The following is a 22,531-nucleotide window of genomic DNA, read 5'->3' on the forward strand; positions in this document are numbered from 1 at the left end:
AGAATTTTAAAACTGACTTAATCCAGTATTCAGATTTTTGTTCTAGAAGTGTATCCAAATAAGCGCATATTTAATTCAATAATGCATCATTTGCATATTTACACCTAACAATTTAAAAAACTTCAATTAATGCTTGCAATTATCAGTGTAATCAATCAACTAAGATGGTAACTATTAGTTAATGTTTACCCTCCAGTGTCTTGCCTTAAACTATATATATATATATATATATATATATATATATATATATATAATATTCAAAAAACATTATATTGCGAAGACTCTTTAATAATCAGTAGTAAAATTTAACAAAAATCTGTCAAACAATTGTTTTAGTCAATAATTCTAAACTATTCAGAATGCATTAATGTATATACATTTGAACAGTACACATAGGCCAAATCTTCGATTTAAGAGACAAACTGTGTGCCACAGTTTAGATGCGTTTATATCAACATCACATTTTAAAAAGAGGTCCCTTTAACTTTTCGCGTGGGGCTTTGTTCTTTGCGACGATGACAGTCGCTTGACGGCAGACTGGGGCAGGGCTGCCTGTAAAATCCCCATGGTAAAATCCGATACATCTCTCTAGGGTCGTTCGCGCATCTGTCCGATAGTCCAAAGTTTATTCAAATTAATCGGGCCTAATGGATCTCAATCGAATCATACAGGCTCTGAAGGGCACCATAGATACAAACCTCAGGCTAGCGGCTGAGAATGAGTTCAATCAGGTCAGTGACCCATCGAGAGAAGTTTGTTTCTTTAGGAAACAGAAACACTGACAATGAGAGCAGAACTGCATTCAGTGAATATGCTGCATAAGGCAGGGCGATGTTTAATCATTCTGTCTGCGTCACTAGTTTATCTTTGTTTACTCTTTAGATGGTTGAACTAACTAGTTGCAATGCATTAGTGTCCAACAGTAGATGCAGATGCGGTCCTTTTCTGACAACCGACTAAATTATAATAATATTTGTGTCCTGTGCTGTAAGATCTGACCTGGTTTAGGTTTGATTCCAGAGAGGGAATACATCCAATAAATCCCCTATGAATAATGTGGAATGTGCACTACAACAGAGTTTATAGGTGTTATACTGTGATGTGACATTTTTCATTGTGTCCTGATTCTGCTGCATGTAAAGCCATTGCTACAGACCACTGATGCAATTCAGTGCAATCCACACTCTGTGCAAACAAAGCACTCCATGTAAAGTCATTTCTCTTCCAGATGAACTCGTATGTGTGTTTAGAAGAGCGGATGTGGCTGCTTACAAAATCTGTTTTTTTAATTAACACACTAATTATTTTATTTTTTTTAGTTCAATTAGTTTCATTATTTCAGTTCAGTTTTGACATCCTGTTGGTTGTTTGTTTGTTATATTTGTTAAAGACAGAATTTACTGAAATTTCATTGTTCTAAATCTAGTTATTGGCTACAGGTAGCATAAAACCAACAATTTTGTGTGATAATGTAACATTTTGGTGCTATACTGGGTCACCATTTGTTCTTGATCCTGAAGAAAAAAAAACGGAGAACGGTGATGCATGAATCCAGAATGAATTTTAAATGTTTTTATTTTTCAGTCCTACAAGATCATCAACTTCGCCCCAACTTTGCTGCAGATCATCGTTTCGCAGCAGGTGGAGTTTCCTGTGTGACAGGCAGGTAAGAGCTTTTCTCATCCTTTAGCGTTTTGATGCTTTTTGTACTTTAAGAAATTACTGATTGATTGAGCTGAGTGAATCTGAACTGAGACATGTGCATTCTGATTGGATGAAATAGTCATTATGTTCTTGCTCTAGCTGCCATCTACTTGAAGAACATGGTGAGTCAGTACTGGCAGGATCGAGAGCCCACATTGGGAGAGGTGGCATTTCCTTTCAACATCCATGAAAATGATCGCGGACAGATCTGAGAAAACATGGTGGAGGCCATTATTCGCTGTCCAGAGTCCATAAGGTGAGTCAGTTGTGCCAGTATGTGATCTTTGCAGGTGTTATTACTTGAAAATGACTTTTTTATTTTGTTGGTTGGCAGGGCTCAGCTGACAGTATGTTTGCGTGCCATAATAAAACACGACTTTCCTGGACGGTGGACGGGTGTAGTGGACAAAATTAACCTGTACCTGCAGTCACAGAACAGTGGGAGCTGGTACGGGAGTCTGCTCACTCTTTATCAACTCGTCAAAAACTATGAGTGAGTGGACCACAAGTTTTTGGTCTCTCTTGAAGTTCCTTACCTGTGGTGTTTCACCATTTGCTAATGTCATAACTTTCAACCTTCAATCAAGGTTCAACGAATATTTCACTAAAATTTCACTATCCTCAGGCCATTCAAGATGCAGACAAGTTTGTTTTTTCACCAGAACAGATTTGGGGAAATTAATCCTTGGCAGTGAATGGGTGCCGTCGGAATGAGAGTTCAAACAGCTGATAAAAACATGACTCCGGTCCATCAGTGAATGTGAAGCAAAATACAACTACTATACTTTTAGCTAGAATACAAGTTCATAATCCATAATAACACTTCCTCAATTGAAAAAGTTCATTCCCTGTTTCCCTCTCACTTCAAAATTTACCAACATATATTTGTTTTAAACTGTTTTGATCTGTGCATATTTCTCTCCTGATCCAGATTAGACTACTTTTTCACTGTACAAAGCAATATTATGGATAGATGTTAGCTAAAATAATAATAATGAAAATTAATAATGGTTTTGTTTTATAAATATTCTGGTTTTATAAATATTCTTTTGCAACTGTGATGTTTATATAACCAGTTTGGGCTCTCATTCTGATGGCACCCATTCACTGCAGAGCATAGCTATGTAATGCTATATTTTTCCAAATCTGTTCTGATGAAGGAACTCATTTTCAACTCGGTTGGCCTGAAGTTAAGCAAATTTTCAGAACTATGTTTTAAATGAGAGGTTAAATAGAAATTAGTATGGAAGTTGATCATTATGGTTCTGTGGTGGTCAGGTTTAAGAAGGCTGAGGAGAGGGACCCCCTGCTGGCTGCGATGCAGATCTTCTTGCCTCGGCTCCAGCAACTCATCACTCAACTCCTGTCTGGTGCCACCTTCATCTCAGTTCTGATCCAGAAGCAAATCCTAAAGATCTTCCATGCACTTGTACAGGTGTGTTTGAACATTTCTTTCATTGGTGTACCAGGTTAGTCCCAGCAGGTCAGTGCTAAGTCCCTGTTTGTGTTTATGTCTGCAGTATTCCCTTCCACTACAGCTGATTGGTAACACAGTCATGACCTACTGGATGGAGATCCTGCGGACAGTTGTCGATCGGGACGTCCCTGCAGTAACTTTGTGATGCTTTATCTACAGTTAAGGTCTTATTGCACACTGGTAAAGCACTTTGGGTGTGCAACAATAAACAATAAAGCTCTATATAAATGCATCATTCATTCAGTCATTATTGGTAAATATGATTCCATGACTTTATGCTGAATGAATTTCAGGAAACTCTGGAAGCTGATGAGGACGATCGACCGGAACTGATCTGGTGGAAATGCAAGAAATGGGCTCTGCACATCATCACGAGAATGTTTGAGAGGTGATTAAACAAGCCAGAACACAAGCCTCATTTGTGGGCACTTTATTGATCTCACAATAGCAGACATAAAACAGAGCAGCACCCAGTAATTAATATAGTTTAAATAATGCAATTATATTATATTTCTTATATATTAATTGATAATTTTTGCATGATTATTTACATTAAGTTTTTAAATCAAAATAATTTGTGTATAACATTTTATGTTTGTATATTTTGTATGTTTATTTTAAATTATCACAATAACTTTATTTTTATTATTATTATTATTATATCATTTTAATATTCAAATATTTCTATTATTTTTTTTAATATTTCAGTTACTATTATTATTAGTAGTAGTATATTTATGTTTGTTTTTTTATATTAGTGGTATATTTTGTGTGATCACAATAACTTCTAATATTAGTACATTTTGTATATTAATTGTATTGTTTGGCAAAATATAATATTCTGTGTTTTAGCCATGCATTTTGTATAATCATAATGTCTTGTATTATATTATATTATTATTTCTTATATAATTATTGTATATTTTGGATGATTATTTACATTAATTTTAAAAGCAAAAACTTTTTTTGTACAATATGTATTCTTTTTTTATATTTTGAATTTTTATTGTATTTCTTGTCACAATAACTAAATATTATTGTTGCATAATGCATATACTATTAATGTAATATTCAAATAATACTATTATAATTTAGATATTAGTAGTAGTAGTATATTTCTGTGTATTATATTTTTGTGTATTAGAGTTATATTCTTTGATATTTGGATAACTAACAAAAACTTTGTATTCAATTACTTAGAATTATATTGTTGTATAATACATTTGTGTATTAGTGGTAGATTTGGTATAATCTCAGTAACTATTATGTTACATTACGTTATGTTACATTATATTAATTGAATTGTGCTGATTTTCTGTTGTCAGATATAGCAGTCCAGGAAATGTGACGAAGGAATATGTCGAGTTTGCAGACTTTTTCTTGAAGACATATGCTGTAGGAATCCAGCAGGTCTGAGCAGACATTGTGTGTGGTCCCATTGTACAGTGATAGTTTTTTCATGTTATCTATAAGATCGAGCTGCTGTTTTTCTTGCAGGTCTTGTTGAAACTGATGGATCAGCACAGACAGAGACAGTACGTGAGTCCTCGTGTCCTCCAGCAGACGCTGAGCTGCATGACTCAGTGCGTCTCACACTCACTCACATGGAGACAGATGAAACCGCACATGCAGGTGGGATCCAGCGTCACATGACTTCATATAAATGATGACTTCCGTACAGCGTAATATCTCTGTCTCTGCAGACTATAACTCAGGAGGTGGTGTTTCCTCTGATGTGCTATAAAGATGAAGATGAAAGACTATGGCAGGAAGATCCTTATGAGTACATCCGCATTAAATTTAGTCAGTGAGCTTTATCATTTTTTTGACCTTATCTCTTTGTACGGTAACTCTTAATGTGCTTTTGTTGCCATTAAGTTCTTTAAAGATTGTGTCATTGCACTAATTTCTCACATTGTCCAATTTATGAATAGGAGAGGGTGTAAACAGGGAGATGTTTTCTGATTTAAAATCTCTAGCATTATAACATTCCAGCTGGGAAATTTAGTTTTTCAAATTTTCAGTCAATTTTTTTTTTTTTTTTCATCATAACTCAAAAGTATCTATGCATAATATATTTAATATATTGATGACTTGGAAAATAAATGGTATTTTTTATTTTTTAAATGCATGATTATTTATTTATTTTATTGTTTTTAATGTATTTATGTAGTATTTACTTTTTTCAACTAGATTTTCTCTTCTCTTTTGGCAATTAAAGTTTATTAAAGACAAGATCATCGCACTCATTTCAGGGTTTCTGTTTGTTTCGCAACTCTGGAGTTCATTTCCTCTGTCAGTGAATCCAGGAATAGAAGCTGTTGTTTTTGATTGTGTAATGATCTGATTGGCTGATGTCTGTGGTTGCCGGTGTGTGTGTTTTCTGCTGTAGATAAGTATGATGATCATGTGTCTCCCACCACGGCCGCTCAGACTCTATTGCGTACAGCATCCAGGAAGAGGAAGGAGGTGAGTCCACCCTCAGACCGCTCTTTAACTCCAGAGCTTACATTCCATTGAAACACTCCAGACTCAGATCTGATCAGAATTACTTGCTAGAGATACTGGAGGGAAGAAGCTTTCAAGGGAAGGATTCAGAGTGACATAACCATTGTATTTCATTGTAGGTGCTGTTTTTTACAGGTCACGCATGATTCAGTTGCACATATTAGGGGGTAAATGGGTTCTGTCATCGCCTGTGGGTTTGTGCTCTCGTTATTTTTGATGTCCTTCTCAGGTCTTGCCTCAGATGATGGTGTTTTGCCATCAGATCCTCATGGATCCCAACGCTGACCCCCGCAGGAAGTATGGGGCGCTGTATATGATCGGTGCCTTGAATCTACCATTGATAAAGGTTCGATTTAATTAGCAAGATCTTCTCTGTGCACCCATTTTAATTACGTGCTTTGTGCATTAGTGTTCCTACATGTGCTTATCTTTCTGCAGAACCCGGTGTACAGGGACCAGACGGAGCTCATGTTACAAAACTATGTGTTTCCTCTGATCAACTCTAATCTGGGCTACTTAAGGGCCCGGGTGAGTGAGTGAGTGTTTACTGCCAACCGTTAACTCCCAGATGACATTATTAAATGTTACTATATAACGCATCAAAAAAACCTCATAACGCCAAAGCACTTGAAAATATGGTGTATAACTATTCAGTAGGGATTACTACTACTGTATAACTATTCAGTAGGGATTAGTGTTTTTTATTTTATTTATATACTTTGATTAGTTTTATTGCTATTTAAATTTTTTTTAATGTTATGTACTTTTGACATTTTTATTGTTTTATTTTATTTTTTCTAAATGGTTTTAATTCTTCAGTTTTTTATTTTTATTTTATTTTTTTAGTTTTATTTCATAGTTTTAGTTCTTAAATTGTTGTTTAACTTATTTTATTTCATCGAATATTTTATTTAAGTATTTTATTTCAATTAATATTTTTTTTTATTAAATTTGTTATAGGTTTAGGATAGGATTTAGTCAGGATAGTCAATTTATCATCCGAAACAGCAAATTAGTCAGTTATTGAGTTTTTCTTTACATTTAAAGTCTTCTTAAATAAAATGTTAAGATCTTTTCAGAAAGCGTTTTTTGCTTGATTACTAATTATTAGACTGTCAGCACAATAAAAGCATTTCAGACAATTGTCTCCAAATTCAGTCCTCTAAAGCGCCGCTGTTTAAGCCATCAGAGCACCGCGTTCTTTACAAAATCTCCAACAATAAATTTCAGGACAATTACTGTCAAATTTCAAATCGCCTTCTGTGAAAAATGTTGTTATAATGCATACTTTGTCTCTTTTTTTGTGGGGACTATAACAGTTTTCAGCAATAGAAGTTGTTAATTAGCATGGTTATTTGTTGGCTATCTGTCTTTTACCCTATTAATGTTCTCTGCTCCTAGTCTATAATCCATTTCTGGTGGGCACGACAAACTATTTGCTCTAACAACCCACGACTTTTTGAATTTGAAAGGATATTTTGCACAGAGCTTTGGCTATCAAAACTGCATCTGTCAAGAGTCCCTCAAAGCATCAGTGGTTTCCATGGTGGCATGATTCTGGTCTTTCTGTGGTGTGTGTGTGTGTGTGTGCATAGTCGTGCTGGGTGCTGCACACGTTCAGTCCTTTGAGTTTCCATAATGAGCTGATCCTTAAATTGATGATACACATTTTTAGTTGAATACTTCTGTTTATGGAGTGAGGTGAAGTTCTGAGGGATGTAGTTTGCGAGGTTGCTGCTATGGTTTTGCTAAGTGGCTTTTAAGTAGTTGCTAGGCCTTTGCGACGGTCTGTGGGCTGGTTGTTAGGGTGTTGCTAAAACCTTGCTATATTGACAAAAAATGATATCTCAATACTATTCAGGATCTTAGTGCTGGGCTGTAAAATCGCCAGTAGGCCAATATTTCAGTAGTATTAAGATGTGATTCATTGACTTCAAATAAATGTAGGGTCAGAAAGCTCTCGGATTTCATCAAAATATCTTAATTTGTGTTCCGAAGAAGAACGAAGGTTTTGGAACGACATAAAGGTCAGGAATTAATAGCAGAATTTTGCTGGTGTGTTCTGCTATTATGTTGCTGCTGTAGATTCTGCTTGAGCCTTTCAGGGTAGTCGCTTTAACTGGATTGCTAGGGCATTTAAATGTAGTTTCTAGGGTGTTTAAGGTCATTTCTGGACAGTGTTACTGATTAACGGACAGAATGAGAAGATTAAATGAAATAAAAGTATGCAGGCTTATCAAGACGCAAACAGAAGGAAAATAAATACGCCTGCTTCCGTTTGAGAACAAAATGCAGAACACTAATGCACTTAATATGCAGCAAATTAATTTAGCTAAATTAAATTAGTTGACTCTCTGTAATTGGTTTAAGAAACAATTGGATTAACCTGTTTAAATTAAAGTCTGCCTGTCCAGTACTTGCATAATTCTTCCCTCTTTCTGCCCTTTGTGTGTTGTGTGAGTGCAGCTAAGGTCTACATCCAGCCCTTCATCAAGCCTGTGATGCAGGAGCTGCTGCACATCATCAAAGAAACGGAGAACGATGAACTCACCAGCGTCATGCAGAAGATGATCTGTGAATACAGCGAGGAAGTGGCCGTCATTGCGGTGGATATGACGCAGAACCTGGTACTGTACTTGTCTTCTCAGTTTAGCATTCAGTAAGGAGACGGTTGCATGCTAAATGAGGTTTTTGTGCACATGCGGAGATCTTCAGCAAGGTTATTCAGAGTGAAGAATATGAGGAAAGTGAATATAAGTCTGAGATGGCTCTGGGTACCCTCAGCACCATAGACATTATCCTCACAATCATGGGGGACCGAAAAGAGGTTTGGACATGCCTTTTTCATGAGTTTTATATATATATAAATGCCTTTTTCATTAGTTTTTATATATATATTTATTAATATTTTCCGATATATTTGGGAAGTAAATGTATCCTTTTATTCAGCATGGACTGATTGATATATTTAATTAGTCTACATGATAACATTTAAAATATTAAGGTTAAAAATCTTATTGACCCCAAAATTTTAAATGATAATATTCATTGCTGGTATATCAGCTTGCAAAAATATTTTATTTTATTTTTGATTTATTATTATCATTTTATCATATTATCATTCCAAAAAAGTCAGTTATGCATTGGATTCATTTTTGATTGAAATAATTTTTTAAATAAAATTGTTGCACGTATTTCAGAATTATGTAAAAATATTATATACTCTTGAATACAAATATAATATTTATATGAAAAAATATCCTTGCTGCTTGTTTCCATATAATTAAAGTGAATGAACTGCATTTTTTCCATGTTTTTTTAAGTCATGCACTAACTTTGTTCAAGGAACGGACTGAAATGTCAGATTCATGAGCAAATAGTTCTTTTGACTCATGTCTTTCAATTGCGTAAGTTTATCCAGTTCACAAAACTGCTCTGAATGATTTGTTCGCAAATTGGCTTGATGAGAATGATCACGTTTGGGTGAAAGATCTCTTTAAATTACATCAAACTTAGTTTGAACATGTTGTGATATTTCTGAAAACAGAAATGAGGTTTCTCTCTTTCTATCAATCGTAGATCAGTCAACAGCTGGAGGGAATATGCCTGCAGGTGATCGGTCTTATTCTCCAGAAACCCATCATAGGTATGGCAGGTGTGTGTGTGTGACACTTTTTTCGACTTCAAGATGATTTTTTTATGGATTTTTGCATTAATATAAAACGTTTTAGTGACATTTCATTAATAACAAAAAAAAAAAAAAAAGATTTTTTTAAAGCACATTTACAGTGATAAATACAGTGATATGATGGGAGTGAAAACAGAAGAGATATGGTTACCTTCTGAAGCTGTCAGTTTGAACACCACTTAAAAATGCACCATTTGACCACTTGGTGGAGCTTGGAATTAAAATTTCAATATCATTCATTTTTAATACCGCAAAATATATATCCTTTTGACTGTCCTCAAAACATAATGTCTCTGTTTCAGAAGCGATCGGTCACATTCTCTCTGTCTTTTTCAGAGTTTTATAAGGAGGTCTTGTCGCTGGCGTTTGGACTCACCTGTTATTCCATCTCTTCTCAGATGTGGCAGCTGTTGGGGGTCTTGTACAACGTCTTCCAGCACGACTGCTTTGACTACTTCACAGGTCTCAGACACACATGGAGCTCAGATACTTCACCTGTGGTGTAAAACACAGCCAAGAGCCAAGCTCAGACTTGATCTCTCCGCTCCACCTTAAACTATAAATCATGTCATGATTGAACGAGGTTGAAAGCGTCATTAAGATGATGGATGTGCAAATTTACGTGAGTTATTTGAAAATGATTGTGGTGATATTGAGAACTTGGTTAATGATGTGATTTATCTCCTTGTTGATGCAGATATGATGCCCCTCTTGCACAATTATGTTACTGTGGACACAAATATACTGCTGTCAGACCCCAAATACCTGGAGGTCATTTACACCATGTGCAAAAAGGTCTCATTATGCATTTCCTCTATTACATTATTCCATTTAAAGGGTATTTTATGTCATTCTTCCATATGCATTCGACATTTGAACTTTTGACCTCTCATCCCCCAGGTCCTAACTAGTAATGCTGTGGAAGACCCAGAATGCCATGCTGCCAAACTTTTAGAGGTTATTATATGTGTCGTGGACGTGGCATTGACCAGGTAAGTTGTGTGTGGAGGTTGACATGTATATGCAAGCTTAGGTGGGTTTTGTCGTATGTTAATTTTGTGTGTGTGTGTGTGTGTGTGTGTGTGTTTTTTTTTTTTTTATATATATATATACGCTATTTTAGTTTTATTAATATTTGAAATTAAAATGTTCAATTCTTCAATAATTTTTTTTTTACTTTTTTTTATTAGTTTTTATGTTCCTTTTTCTTCTCTCTCTCTCTCTCTCTCTCTATATATATTTATATATATATATATATATGTATATGTTTGTCATTTGTAATTTCTTTATTTATTTAGTTTTTTTAATGACTTTTGTGTCGTTTTAAAGTAAATAATTAAACTTAAATTTTAGTTCATTCATTCATTTAGTTATTTATTTATTTATTCATTCATAGTTAGTAATTATAGTGGTTCAAATTAAATTTATTTCAGTTTGTTGCCAAGGCAATGCTTCAAATTTTTAGTTTAGATTGGATTAAGTTTTTCATATAAATTTGTTTTATTTTTGTCACTTTTAGCAGTGCTTTGATTTAGTTTGTGTCCTTTTTTTCTAAAGGTAATAATAAATTATATTTATTTAATTTTAATATACGTTTCAGTTCTTGTTCAGTTGTGGTTTATTTATTTATTTATTTATTTATAATTTATAATTGTAGTGCTTTAACTATTTTATATATGTATAGGTTTCATTTCAATAACCAGAAATGTTTTAAATGGTTTTAGTTTAAAGAAACTATAATGGTGTGTATTACTGGTTTATCAAATCAAATAGCAATATCAAATGTGCACATTGATGTAACATCAAATCTGGTGCTTTTGTGTGTCTATTAGTGTATCCCTTTGTTTGTGGAGGCCGTGTTGGAGCGGTTAACGCGAGGTGTGAAGTCCACCGAGCTCCGCACCATGTGTCTACAGGTGGTGATCGCAGCTCTGTACTACAGCCCCACTCTACTGATACACACACTGGAGAATATCCGCTTCCCACACAGCCCAGAGCCAATCACAGCGCAGTTCATCAACCAATGGATGAACGACACCGAGCTCTTCTTAGGGTAAGGCTGCTTACACAGGAAATGCCTTACATTTGGTTCAGAAGGTCAAATGCACTTTATTAACAGAGATTGATTTAAATGAAACACAATTATCTGCATTTATGCTGATATGGCAGCTGTTCCTGACAGGGATGTACACTGTTTACATCTAACTTTGGAATGGTTTAAAATTTCTGTTAAATTCCGGAATTTCAATTGTGGTACTGAATTTGAATTTTGAATTTGAGGAAATAGAATTCTATAACTACTGGATACATAGTTTGAAATAATAACTGCCATCTTTTTAGTATGAATTCTAAACATATTAACCCTCAGTATGTGTGGAGTACTCCCAGAAACATTTCAATTCAGACTACAATTCAATTCTGATTCACACTCATTTTTGCATTCTGATTGAAAAATCACTGATTGATTGTTTTTGATCAAACTACATATTTAATTAAAGTGTATGATCGCTTGTTGTTGCTTATTGTTGTCTACCACAGACTACATGATCGTAGGATGTGCATCATTGGGCTGAGTGTTTTGATGGAGCTGCCCAGCCGCCCTGCAGTCCTGGAGGAAGTTGCAGGTCAGATCGTTCCCTCTATCCTCCTCCTCTTCCTGGGTTTAAAGCACATCTATACATCCAGAGAGCTCAACAAACCGGAGCAGTTCGCCAGAGCTCAAGGCACAGAGGAGGAAGAGAATGGTGAGATTGTGTGTGACTGAGACGTTTTTAAGCATTTCACTTGCAGAGTGTTTACTGTCTGTACCTTTAAGACTTCCATATGTAAATGACCTCATTTACATATATAGAACCCTTAGAGGTACCATAGCAATTGCTCTAATTAAACAGGGGTCACAGGAGGGTCAGGAAATGTTTCGTTGCAAAAAAACCTTGACTAGTGTAACAAACTACTTTTAATTATGTATAAAATAGCTGCTTTAACAGAAGAACACAGCAAATAGAATATAATTATGTATTTGGTGACCTACGGAGTGCAGAGTTTGTTGTTGCTGTTGTTTGGTGGTCTGTATAGTTATATTAATCTCACAGTTTCATCAAGTCCTTGTCTCACTTCACCTCAGGTAAACTTAGTCCCTGCACAGGAAGTACTATTTCTGGCATGTATAGCTTCAGGTTGGTCTTTAGTCATCAGGGTTTACGGACGACTGAGAACTGATTGCATCGCTCTAACAGTACCCCGGAGACATGGGAAATGGAGGAACGGCTTGTGCATGTTAGTTTAACATGATTCTGAACCTTTGGGTTTCGAGTACTTGACTCTGACGAATTAAACAGATCTTCACCACCCTTCATGATCCAGTAGGCTCTCAGTGTCTGGGTTGAAGAGGCAACTATGCAGTATTGCATTTAAGTATAAATCTGACCAAATTAAGTTAGAGGTTTGTAGGAAGGATAGTTTACCTCAAAATTAAACTTTTGTCATCATTTACTCATTCTCAAGTTGTTCCACACCTGTATGAATGTCTTTATTCTGCTGTACACAAAAGATGTTTTGAAAAATGTTGGCAACCGAGCAGTTTCTGGTCCCCATTGACTTCCAAAGTATAGAACAAAACCCCTGTGGAATTCAGTGGGGAGCAGAAACTGCTCGGTTGCCCACAATCTTCAAAATGCCTTCTTTTGTGTTCAGCATTTTTGGAGTAACTTGAGGGTGAACAAATGATGGAGCAATTTAGATTCAAATAAAAAAAGTTTAGTTATCATTCACACTTCATTTTTAACATAAAAGATGATATTTTGAAGAATGTTAGCAAATAAGAAGTTGACGTAAGTATATAGTAAGGGAAATAAAGTACTATGGAAATTGATGGCTACCAGCAACTGTTTGGTTCCCAACATTCTTCAAATTATCTTCTTTTACCACCTTTGTTTCTTCAAGTGTTTACTTTGGTTTGTGACAAACTAATAATCGTAATTTGGTTTAATTTATACTATGATGAAAAATATGCACATTTGCATGTAGTTTTTCTTTCATGTTAAAACCAACAATTTATACATTCCAAAATGTTTCTTGTAGATCATCGACAAAGGCTTTTTTCGCTTTGTTCTGTTGGGACCGGTAGTTTGAGATTCAAACACTGGAAATGTCTATTTTTAGAAGTGACCTTTACTTCAACAAGATCCAGACTACATCACCAAGCCCCTCCTCCTCACTACTCTGAGTTTAGAAATTCATCATGTCTGTTTTCCAGAGGAGATTCCTAGCGATGAGGATGAGGTCACACAGAAAGGGGTGGCCCTTGGGTCGTCGGGCACTCCCACTGGGAATGACGATGAAGATGATGAGGACGATTATGAATACTGGGATGATGAAGGTCTGGAGGGGACCCCATTAGAGGAGTACAGCACACCACTGGACTATGATAACGGAGAGGATGAATATCAGTTTTTCACTGCCTCCCTGCTCCGTATGCACATTTTTGTACTCCATAATATACCACCCATATAAATTACATGTCACAATATGCCAGATTTGCATAAAACAGCCCCACCCACATCTTGTTTGTCCAAATTCGGCTTCATATAGATAAATATTAAATAAAAGGGTAGTCCATGCATAAAATGTGTATACACTCGTTTTAGTCAACATCAAGAATTAAGGTAAAATAAATATGAAGTGTTTTACCATTTTACATTTTTATTTTTTTGGTCTGCACTAGTTCATTTGAAGCAGTCATGTAACGTAGTAAATACATTTTTAAAATTCTAAATTTTTTATGTATTTTCATTATTAAATTGGTCGTAGAAAATTGCATTCATTTTAAATATTTAATTAAAAATTGTGTATTGCACTTCACACCGCAGGGCAACTCCCCAAATGTCAAATAAGTTTTCCTTTGCTCAAAATCAGTAGTGATTTTATGACTCCAATGTTTGTTTAATTATTTTTTATTCATTTATTTATCTATCTGTGGGATAGATTTTCACATTTCCACACATTTTCCACAATTTTTAATCATCTCTTTTACTTCGTTTTAATTAACATGGTCATTAAAATCACATGCATCATTTTTTCTTTGCAAAAAGAAAAAACATTTTATATTAATAATTTATTTAAACACCAACATAAATTGATGCAGCACCAGTAATTGGAAACATTTGCTGTTGCAGGTGTTCAGAGTTCAGATGCAGGCTGGTATCAGTCCCTCACGTCACCTCTAAGCGAAAAACAGAGGAAACAACTGCAGGAGATCTATAACCTTGCCCAGCAGAGGAGGAGCGCAGGAGTCAAGGGACACTGGTAAGTGTGGATCAGTGGTTCACAACAACTAGAAGCAGCACATCAGCGTTAACTGCTTTAAGACTCCACAGAAAGCATGTTTATCTTGTACAAATATTCTGTATACACTACTGTTTAAAGTTTAAGGTCGGTAATTATTAATAATATTTCTGTAGGACGTCTCTTATGCTTCCCAAGGCTGCATTTGTTTGATCAAAAATACAGTAAAATTGTGAAATATTATTTCAATTCAAACAGTGTTCATCATTTCTTCAGTCTTCCGTGTCACATGATCCTTCATGCTAATTTGCTGCTCAAGTAACATTTCTTGTCATTACCAATGTTGAAAACAGTTGTGCTGCTTAATATTTTGTGTGAACCACGATACGTTTTTAAGGATGTTTTTCTAAATATTTTATTGTGACAATATAAAAGTAACATACAGTGACAGCACTATTAAATTAATATTGCATATATATTTCAGTCTCGCGTCTATATATGATTTATGATATTGACCTCTCAAATGCACGGGACATTAATCGAAACAGTGATGTGTATGATTGACAGCGTTTAAAATCAAAAACGGCAACATTTGCGTAGTACTCAGTGACACAGATGAAGTATTTAAAAGCATTTGTCGTCACTCTAGCACATTTAACATTCACATTACATTATTTCTCTGTCTGATGACTGCTGTTGTTACTTCAAGCACTTAAAATAATGTTCATCTCTCTGCAGAGATGTTCCAGTTGCAGGTCGGAGATACCTGACACTTTAGATTTGGATCTGAGTTCTGACATCGGAAACAGCCTAACCTCTGGAGACTAGAGACATCTCGGTCAGGATGGATGGGATCTTTAACCCAGGACCCAAAGCAAGCTCTTCAGATCCATGACTCTAAATAGGAATACTGAGACCTCGTCAAAACCGGTCAGAAAGGCACCAGTGAAGTCGAAGAGGTTACTCTGGGTCACCCCTTCCCTGAAGCTGTGTGTGTGTGTCTGTGCATCTGTACAGAATTATGGGTGTTTGTGTATGTGTGCAGATGGGTGTGTGTGTGTATAGGTAATTTGCAATGAGTCAGTAAGAAACCTGAGCAAGGCAGTGAGGTGAGACATGTTGGGACAAGCAGGTGAGAGAGACAGACAGACGGACACAGCTTCAGACTGACACACAGATGGAGGGATTTGTTGTGTTGGTCAGTGCCTTCAGAGATACGTAGGTATTTTTCTGCCCGAACAGATCACGTGCACTGGCTAGATGTCAGAAGGACGATGTTTATAGCGGTCATATGTTTGTATGTTTCAGAGTTTGTTTTTCTAACAGTCTGTTTTCAGAATTAACTGAAGTTATTAAAGTTAATATAACACTATTGATTTGCAGTTTTTTATTATTATTTATTTATTTTTATTTTTTTTTATGGTTATGTAGTCATGTAATCATTGATTTGTGTATATTTTCCGGATCATATTATTTAGCATATTTAACCGAATCGTATTTCATCCCAAAATCAAAGGAGAACTTGAAGAAATTATATTATACATTTTATTTTAAGAAAATTAAACCTATTTTAGTACAATTATGATTTTTATTTGTAATTTTCCAGCAGTTAAGCACATTTTGCACAAGTGTATTGCAATATGTGAAAATTTTATTTATTTCTTTATATATATATATATATATATATATATATATATATATATACATATATACATATACATATATATATATATATATATATATATATTAGTAAGTTTTTTTCCATATTTTTATTTATATATAATGTCATTTTGTTATATTTGCTAGAAATTATATTTTATAGAATTTAAAATGTATTTTTTTTCTATTTATATATATATTTATTTATTTTTATTTTAATTTTTTTTTCACATTTTTGTTCCAAAAAATGTATTCTTTAAATATACATATAAATATTTTATATTCAGTACTTCAGATATTACCATGATATAATTTTATTATTTTTTCTTTGTTGCATCTGTTACTGACAGTTGGTGGAAGGTGTTTAAATGTGCTTAATTGTCAAGAAAATTATTTCACAAGTGCAAAAAAGCACCATCAGCAGTCAGTTTCGCTGTTCAGTCTGGTTGCAAGTGTTTTGACTGTAGGGAGCCACCAGATGTATTTAAACGGCCCCCTCAGAAGGGTAATTTTAACACTTCTTGCATAAAATCATGTTTAGCCAGATGTTCACCCATCACTGAATCTTTCAGAGTGCGTTTATCATGGTGATTCATTATCCCTGTCTTCCTGTTCCATTAGCAAGTCCAAACCCAGAGCAATTTGCTTAAGACTGGTTCTGTGTGGAAGCACAGGTCACGGTCAAGGCAGTGCAATCATTGTGTGAAATATCCCACAGCTCTTTATTGATTTCCTGCCTGCGATCACTCTCTCTCTCTCTTATTCGTGCCATAATTAGCATTTATCTTTCTCTTTTATTCTTTTATTCTTGTGTTCTCATTCTCTTCTTCAAAATTTCACCTTGGTAGCCACAGTTTCTGCCCAAATATACTGCTATAACCATAACAGATATTATGGAAACAATTAGATGCTTTCAGGTTCTGTTTGCCATTTTGTTCAATCTTTTTTTTTCTTTTATAACTACAATTTATACAAACTATAAAAAAATCATAAAATTGAATCAATAATCTTTTGACCTAACTAATGTCATACAAGTATACTTGTGCACTATGTTGACAACAGTAAAAAGCAACCGATTCTTCAAATTACAGCCATTTAGATCAAAGCACATTATCTGAACATTTAGTACCAACTAATAGTCCTTTGCTTGACATAAACTTGTTAAACTATTAAACTACATGGCTTTTTGCCAGTTTTATTTCTTAGCTCTAATTTATGGAAACTTGTTTTTGTCACGGAATGAAAAATAAGAGTAATTGTGACTTTTAATCTCAAGTCAGAATTGTGAGATATAAACTCCGAATTTTAACTTTTTTTCTTCACATTTCTGAATTTACATCTCACAATTGTTTATTTCCCCCTGCCATGGATTGCACAATAAATAAATATATGTGTATATATATATATATATATATATATATATATATATATATATATATATATAATTCATCAGTGTTTAAAAGTAAATAATGCAAAAATTAGGTAAATGTAAAAGATGTGGGCTAAAAAAAAATATTCATGGGGAAATTATAATGAATATAATATTTTTTATAACATAATTGTTTCCATCTGTCTCCCTCTTTCCATCTGTTTTTTTTCCTTACGCGCTCATTCTTTCTCATTTGCCTCTCTCTCTCTCTCTCTCTCTCTCTAATTTACATTAGTCTCTGTTTCTCATCCAGTTTCTCTTGCTCTCTCTTCTGCGCATGCGCTGGTAGGCGGGTTACATAGACTTCGACACCTTATATATGTTCACACTCGCTGATATTACGCATTCAGAGCTGATCCGCTGTCCGGGCTTCGGTGCAGCACACGGGCTATGGAACGGGACGACTCTCCTCTTTTTGACTCGCACGAGCAGCATGCGAGACGGGGACCGACATGACAGTGAACAGCAGAGGGACCAAAGCTGCTGCTCCGCCGATGCAGAGGCGGCTGTCGGCGCTCCCGAGGCCGGCGGTGGGAGTCCGGTACGCGGCGCTGGTGGCTGTGTGCGCGCTCTGCTACAGTAACTCTCTCTGGGGGGAGTTTGTGCATGATGATATATGGGCCATCACCAACAATCCCGATGTCAGACCGGGCTCCAGCCTCCGGAGCATCTTCACCAATGACTTTTGGGGCAAGCGGATGGCTGATAACACCAGCCACAAATCCTACCGTCCTCTCTGCATCCTCACGTTCAAGTAAGTCCATCAGCTCCTGCGAAGATGTGACCCGAAGTTGCTTTTAATCACACATTGCAGTTTTCCGATATTAACTTAAGGTCTGGGAAGGTTTTACGCAAAGTTGTGAATTATCGTAACTTTCATGAGAACATTTTACATGGCTGGAGTCACTCTGAAAGATGATAGCCATTCATGTCATAAAAAATGGCACAGTACCATATTTGGCACATAGGCTCAGTAAGTGATTACATGTTGTAGATATTAAAACATCGTTATTGTTTATTTAACACTATATATCATGTGTTCGAGTTATTGTGCTTAACTTAAATAAGTGTTCCGGTAAATTATTTTTTAAATAATGATTGCATTTAGAAACTTCATGACGAAGCGCAAAGCATCTAAACTGAACTTGACCCACCGCCCTAAAAACACAACGCTCATGATGCGACGCCAGTCAGACGTGTATGAAAAATAAACGTTGTGCGTGAACGCCCATTTAAAGATATTTAAATACGTCAGCTTCGCGTTCATGTCCACTCTTTGGGGTTTTCTTTGGGAATGTTAGTAAACACTTGTTGCGCAGTTTCTATAGAGAGTTACTTTTCTCCCAAAGTTCACCACTACAACGGCCATTAAAAAATAAATATATAAATACTCGTAAATGGTGAAATGAAACAGACTATCACACACGTGTGTAGGAGTTATAGACAGTTCAAGATAAACTCGCGTGTTTTGACTCCGGATTCAGAACACGGGGCGTTCCTCTCGCGTGTATGACGTCATAGTCCATATGGCGCGAGAATCTGACAGCTCTCCAACATCCACAACAGAATTAACACAACGACAATGGAGGAGGATTGTTCCTTATAGTCTGAAAGGAGGCGTTTAGTATTTATAGCAAGGCAATTAACAGCCTACCCTGCGCCTCATATTTTATCTCCTTTATTTTTGGAGCAGCCAAGACACTTCCTGCTCCAGATAAATCACTGCCTAGGTCTTTAGTGCATAGAAATCTTTCTTTTTGTAAACGTATTGGTAATAATTTTCGCACAGTCTTGTTTCGGCACTCAAAGACCTATGGGTATTTATAATACGTGAGTTATATGCGATTGAAAAGTATTTTTTGAAGAAAGAATTGTGAGTTGTGCCAGATGCTGTGATGAATGGTTTCCAGGGAGTTGTTGTTATGGAGGTAGTAAAGTGGTCTGAGTATTACTTGCTAGTTGCTAGCTCGTTGTTAGGTGGTTACTAACTTTCCTAGCTCTGAAATTTCAATGCAATAGAATACTTTGCATTCAGGAACTAGAAATGTATAAAAGTTTATTTATATGTCCTTCTAGGCTATTTATATATATCCTATATATAATTTTGTTACATACAAGTAATTATATTTTATTAAATAATAATATATAATTTTATTAAAACCTATGTGTGTGTGTGTGTGTGTATGTATGTGTGTGTATATATATATACATTTATTTAATTATTTGAAAATAACTTGGACATGTTGGCTTGTGTAGTATAAATAGGGGGGGAAATATAATTAGAATAATTTAAAAGTTGTAAAAATATACTTTTAAACAGCACATATTTCTAGTATTTGAAAGAACCTTATTCTTTGGTGGCAGTGAAAATGTTGGCATTGCGAGTAATTTGGAAGTAGAATAAAATGTATTTTATAAGATTGTTAATTATTTATAAATGTTATATAAAAATGTTTTATTTAAATAACATAAAATACTCTTTTTAGCTCACATTGCTACTTATTCCCACCCTGACAAAGTTAAAATACTTGGAGGAGAGATTTTGAGCGAGGTAATTTTGGCATTCTTCAGTCTTGAAGCATATCAGTTGTGCCGTGCATGTCATGAGAGAGCGAACGGGTGCTGCTCATTCCCCAGTGTGTGTATGAGTAAAGAGATAAAACGAATCCCCTTGAGACCACAGGCGTTTGTGTGTGTGTGAGAGAGAGCTGTGAGCTTGCAGGCAGAGTCACTCTTGTATCTCAGTTTGATCCTCGTGTCTTTTATCTGCTCTCTGATGCCATCTTGACACAGACTCTTGAAAAACTTCAGCTGTCTTTCTCAGACTTATAGTTTGAGCTTAGAGCTGAGCCTTTAACACAATGCTAGAGTTGGCTCCAAATTTAAAGGATTAATTCACACAAAAATTCACACATTTCCTCCCTGGAGCATGCAAGTAGATGATTTTGGAGAATTGGTCCATAGCAAGAGTTTAGTTTATAGTGACCATGGCTGCTAAATTTTAAAAATGCGCACACACAAACAGAAAAAATCTAGAATTAGAATATCTCCTCCATATGTTAACATTATCAGTATTTACAATTTAAGTTTAGTGTGTTCCTTTCACAGTGCTATCAATGGCTAAATCATAAAGGATGGGGAACAATCACTTGAAATTCTTACACTTGTTGACCTTTAGATCTTTTTTTTACATCCTGCACACTGAAATTTTTGAAAATTTAAAAATATCTATAATATCATATTGGTATTGGTATTTATAAAATATAAAAATATATTATTAAAGCTTATATATATATATATATATATATATATATATATATATATATATATATATATATATATATATATATTCTGAGCAAATATATATATATTCTGAGCAAATATATTACTAAAAATATTAAATTAAATTAAGTATAAAAAACATTTAAAATAAACTGTTGACAAATGTTTTACAAAGCTAAATAAAAATAGAGAATAACATTATTTCTATAGAAAATATATATTTTTTAAAATACATTGCTAAAAGATAATATTAAAGAATATTAGAAAACTAAAAAAATAGGTACTGAGCCAGCAGAAAAACCCTATTATCATATGCCTTTACAACACCTAAAATGTTACAATCGTATGGACCACTTTTATGATAGATTTGTGGTGCATTTTGGGAGTTGTTTGAACTTCACAGCCCCTGTTATTTGTACTCTAATGCTCCATGTTGTAGAATGACAGGAAGGGTGAGTAAATAATGACAGAATTTCCACTTTGAGGTGACCCATACCTTTCATATAGTTTCCTCAAATCAACTGGACTCGCTTTTCTGCTCACTGAGAGCATTGCAATTATGTGATGTTAGTGGTGACCAAGAGTTTTTCATGGCTCTGTGATTGCAGAACGGCCTAATGATGCTGTCTGATGGAACCTAAAGACTGCACACTCAGTATAAATGGCTAGATTTTTATTTTCAGCTTTGATGAGGCCGGAAGACATCTTCTTGCTGTCCTGTAGAGACTGTTATACACACACTCCCGTCTCAATGTCACATTAATCAGCAGCAGTTAAACAAACACAGGCTTGTTATTGCCTGCAGATGTACAAACTGTTTCACAGTCATTATCGTTTTCCCTCCATCATTTCATGAACTGTCACCCTTCTCGCTCTCATTCCATCTCCTCTCATTCTCCGGCTTGTTCTCGACCCTGAGCGCTGACCGTCAAGCTTGGAGCTAAATATTAAGTGGCAGGTGTATTCAGTGACTCATGTAGAACCTTCATGGACAGCTTTTTCATGCTTGCATAACAAAGTACGCTGTCCAAGTTGGTCTGAAAGTACTGTGATCTGGCATTTATCCTGACAAAGTCTTGTGCTTTTCACAGTCCTAATTGAGAGACCCTCCAAAATCATCTTTAATTAGAGTAAACAAGCTAAGCATCTTCTCATGATTAAATTTTGACGATAATTGGGTTGTAGCAAGTGCCATCAATATTAATGAATTTGGGTTTAAGGGGATAAACAAGAAAGAAAAGAAAGTAACAGAATTAGGGGTTTGAGTGTCATGAGGGAGAATAAATGAGAAGCTACTTTTCATTGGGGTGAAATTATTTTAATTCAATTTCAGAGTATTATTTTATTTTATGTGAAGAAAACTTTAATAGACAGTTAATCTAAGTATATGGAATGTATAAACTAGAATAAAAGAAAACTTAAATGTAAAACAAAACATATATAAATTTCTAGCATATATAAATATTTATTGCTACAAAATAGGAAAACAAAATAAAAAATA

The 22,531-nt window shown here is 35.0% G+C and overlaps 2 protein-coding genes across 2 annotated transcripts in view; both read left to right on the forward strand.

The window, feature by feature from the left end:
- Window positions 1-543: 543 nt before the first annotated feature.
- Window positions 544-16,032, forward strand: LOC113056639 (importin-8). Its single transcript, XM_074559851.1, is given in 27 exon segments — window positions 544-731; window positions 1,585-1,666; window positions 1,804-1,960; window positions 2,039-2,197; window positions 2,983-3,139; window positions 3,225-3,314; window positions 3,475-3,569; window positions 4,507-4,591; window positions 4,679-4,813; window positions 4,885-4,984; window positions 5,574-5,650; window positions 5,919-6,035; window positions 6,128-6,217; window positions 7,285-7,363; window positions 7,457-7,475; window positions 8,091-8,316; window positions 8,397-8,516; window positions 9,269-9,344; window positions 9,714-9,839; window positions 10,075-10,172; window positions 10,278-10,341; window positions 10,344-10,369; window positions 11,210-11,430; window positions 11,916-12,121; window positions 13,633-13,848; window positions 14,552-14,681; window positions 15,399-16,032. Coding segments are annotated over 27 exon segments (3,036 nt in total). The 5' UTR covers window positions 544-647; the 3' UTR covers window positions 15,400-16,032.
- Window positions 16,033-18,044: 2,012 nt separating this feature from the next.
- tmtc1 (transmembrane O-mannosyltransferase targeting cadherins 1) overlaps window positions 18,045-22,531 on the forward strand; it is a 34,537-nt gene continuing 30,050 nt past the window's right edge. The window contains exon 1 of the mRNA XM_026227397.1: window positions 18,045-18,502. Coding sequence (XP_026083182.1) covers window positions 18,201-18,502 — 302 coding nt within the window. The 5' untranslated portion in view covers window positions 18,045-18,200. The remainder of the gene's footprint in view (window positions 18,503-22,531) is intronic.

The sequence above is a fragment of the Carassius auratus genome, chromosome 4 (genome assembly GCF_003368295.1).
Source record: "Carassius auratus strain Wakin chromosome 4, ASM336829v1, whole genome shotgun sequence".
Classification (NCBI taxonomy): domain Eukaryota; kingdom Metazoa; phylum Chordata; class Actinopteri; order Cypriniformes; family Cyprinidae; genus Carassius; species Carassius auratus.